At 54.7% G+C, this 3,052-nt stretch overlaps 1 protein-coding gene across 1 annotated transcript in view; it reads left to right on the forward strand.

Moving 5' to 3' along the window:
- RUNDC1 (RUN domain containing 1) overlaps positions 1–2,854 on the forward strand; it is a gene marked incomplete at its 5' end in the record, with an annotated part of 3,161 nt that extends 307 nt beyond the window's left edge. Inside the window, 5 exons of the mRNA XM_010143878.1 lie at positions 86–238; positions 485–683; positions 923–1,030; positions 1,789–2,429; positions 2,575–2,854. Coding sequence (XP_010142180.1) covers positions 86–238; positions 485–683; positions 923–1,030; positions 1,789–2,429; positions 2,575–2,799 — 1,326 coding nt within the window. The remainder of the gene's footprint in view (positions 1–85; positions 239–484; positions 684–922; positions 1,031–1,788; positions 2,430–2,574) is intronic.
- Between the last annotated feature and the right edge of the window lie 198 nt (positions 2,855–3,052).

Consider the following 3,052-nt stretch of genomic DNA (forward strand, 5'->3'; position numbering starts at 1 on the left):
GCTCCTCGAGCCATGGTCCTGTTCTCTGGGGCTTGGCAATGACCAGAAATATTTGATTTTATTTACTGGTAACTTTTTTTTTCAGAGTGAGCGAGAGGAGCAAATTGAGGCCCAGAAGGAGAATCGGAGAGAGCTGATCCTGCAGCTCAAGACACAGCTGAATGACCTGGAGACATTTGCTTACCAGGAGGGCAGCTATGATTCCCTGCCGCAGTCTGTGGTTATGGAAAGACAACGGGTGAGGCTCTCGAAGCCCTCCTGCCTGGATTCCTCAGCATTCGCGAGCCTCTTACGCCCTGTAGGAGCTGGTCTGTCCTTATTTCTTGCCAGAGCAGTCACAGGGTACCAGTGGTTGGTCTGCACGTCCTGCGTCTTCTCTTGCGGTGTCTGTGCAGCAGAGGTGGCCTGTGGGGAATGAAGGTTTTGAAGCTTGGGGGCGGCAGCACCACACAGTGACATCATGCTACTAACTTGTGTTTTGCAGATGATTATAAATGAGTTGATAAAGAAGCTGGACATGGACTTGAGTGAAGATATTGCAACGCTCTCTCCGGAGGAATTGCGACAGCGTGTGGATGCTGCCATAGCACAGATCGTTAACCCGGCCAGGGTGAAGGAGCAGCTGGTGGAACAGCTGAAGACACAGATACGGGACCTCGAAATGTTCATCAGCTTCATTCAGGGTCAGTGCTGAGATGAGCAGGTGGAATTGCTTTGTAACGCCCTGGCAAAGGCATGAGGAGGGAGGTTACAGGAGGGAGGATGAGGAAGGGTTCTGGGTCACGGGGAAGCACAGATCTCTCTGAACTGTTGGTGGGGAGAAAAGAGACTGACAAAAGAGGTGCAGAGAGATCTAAGGGATATTGACCTTCACAACTGGGATACACAGCTCAAATTCACAAGTGTGAAACTCTTGTTCCAGATGAAGTTGGAAGCTCTGGTAAGGCGGAGGATGGACCCTGTGACTGTGCAGGCAGGAAGGATGGTGGTGGCTCCTACAAAGCAAATACGCGGCCTTCTGGAAACAGAGGTGGGCGCTGCTCGGCTCAGAGCTTCCTGCACTGCTTGGCTGACGCTCTCATGAGGTTCCGCAGGCACATCCCCGCGCCTGGTCTCGCCAGGCTGCTCGGCCTTTTTGCAGGCAGTTGGTTTCTGCGCTCTCCTGCTCCCCCTGACAGGAGGCTGGTGTCCAGTGCATTTACCATGGATCCTCCGTGGGATCATTAGTCACAGAACTGGAACGTGTGGCACCGAGGGTGGGGTTGGTCCTCAGCAAAATGGGGAGCGGAGGGGACTTTTGATCCTTAGTGCAAGGTGTGGACAGACTGAGCAGCCTCGTCTTGCTGGTGCTACCGGGCTGCCCCGTCGCTGGCACTCAGAGCTCTGCGAGTGAGGGTGCTGTGCTGGATGGATCCCGTTTGTTATCCGCCGAGACTTGTATTGTCTCCTCACCCGTAAGTGTACTGGAGCTAGAACAGAGCACTGGAGGAAACACAGCACCGCCTTCCCCTTGTGCACTGGGGGGCAGCTACTGCTGGTCAGCGATGTAAAGCTTTTCTCCTCTCTGAGGTGACCAGATTGTCGAGAACGGGCCATGCAAATGTTTGCTTTTCTGGTTGGCTTCGGTGCTTTGAAAATAGAAAAACTAACATCAGTCTTAGTGACAAAAGCTCCTGGGGAGGAGGAGGAGAGTCCGTGGCAGAGGAGGAGCAGACGTGTGCAGGAGAGAGCAGAGCTGGTCATTCTTAATGAGAGTAATTTTTTTTTCCTCTTTTCTAACCTGATCAGTGAACCCAGAAGATGCCAGAAAGATGCGAGAAACAGGCCTGCACCTCATGCGCCGCATGCTGGCGGTGCTGCAGATATTTGCTGTCAGTCAGTTTGGTTGTGCCACCGGTCAGATTCCTCGCAGCCTCTGGCAAAAGGACCAAGCCAGCAAGGACTACTCCCCCTTAATGAGGAACCTGGAGCTGTCAGTAGAGCGGGTGAGGCAGCTCGCTACAAAACACCAGCAGGAAGAGCATGTCATTAGCTCCTCCGACCTGCAGGACGTTCCCCTGGGGGGCAGAGATGAGCTGACTCTGGCTGTGCGGAAGGAGCTGACCATTGCCCTGCGAGACCTGATGGCTCACGGGCTCTACGCCCCTTCCCAGGGAATGAGCCTGGTGTTGGCGCCCATCGCGTGCTTGATTCCTGTGTTCACCTCGTCGCCGCAGACCATGCACCCCTGGGAACTCTTTGTGAAGTATTACAACGCTAAGAACGGACAAGCCTTCGTGGAATCCCCCGCTCGCAAGCTCTCCCAGTCCTTTGCCTTGCCGGTGACGGGAGGAGTGGCCGTGACCCCCAAGCAGAGCCTGCTGACAGCCATCCACACAGTCCTCACGGAGCACGACCCCTTCAAGCGCAGTGCAGACTCGGAGCTGAAGGCTCTGGTGTGTATGGCCCTGAACGTGCAGCGCCTGGTCTGCTGGGCCAATCTTCGTGCCCCCCAAGCAGAGCCTGCTGACAGCCATCCACACAGTCCTCACGGAGCACGACCCCTTCAAGCGCAGTGCAGACTCGGAGCTGAAGGCTCTGGTGTGTATGGCCCTGAACGAGCAGCGCCTGGTCTCCTGGGTCAACCTCATCTGCAAATCTGGAGCTCTGGTACAGGCCCACTACCAGCCGTGGAGCTACATGGCAAACACGGGCTTTGAGAGCGCGCTCAATGTTCTCAGTCGCCTGAGCAACCTGAAATTCAACCTCCCAGTTGACCTGGCTGTCCGGCAGCTGAAAAATATTAAAGATGCTTTTTGATGTATTTTTATTGTAGATGATCCATTTTCCACAAGTGGGCAGCTGCTGGGCTCCAGGAGCCTGGCTTTTTTAAGATCAAATCTGGCTCTTTGGTAATTAGCATTTAGGGAAATCTGATGGTGTCTTGATGCTGGGAATCTGTGTTGTACAAGGCTGCCCCTGCAGCGCGGCTGGAGGTCGAGCGCTGTATGCACCTCACCTCGCCCTGCCCCTCTTACACAGCTCTGAAGAGCAAAACTGCTTGGCGGGTGCG

This window comes from Buceros rhinoceros, unplaced genomic scaffold (assembly GCF_000710305.1).
Source record: "Buceros rhinoceros silvestris isolate BGI_N320 unplaced genomic scaffold, ASM71030v1 scaffold38349, whole genome shotgun sequence".
Classification (NCBI taxonomy): Eukaryota; Metazoa; Chordata; class Aves; order Bucerotiformes; family Bucerotidae; genus Buceros; species Buceros rhinoceros.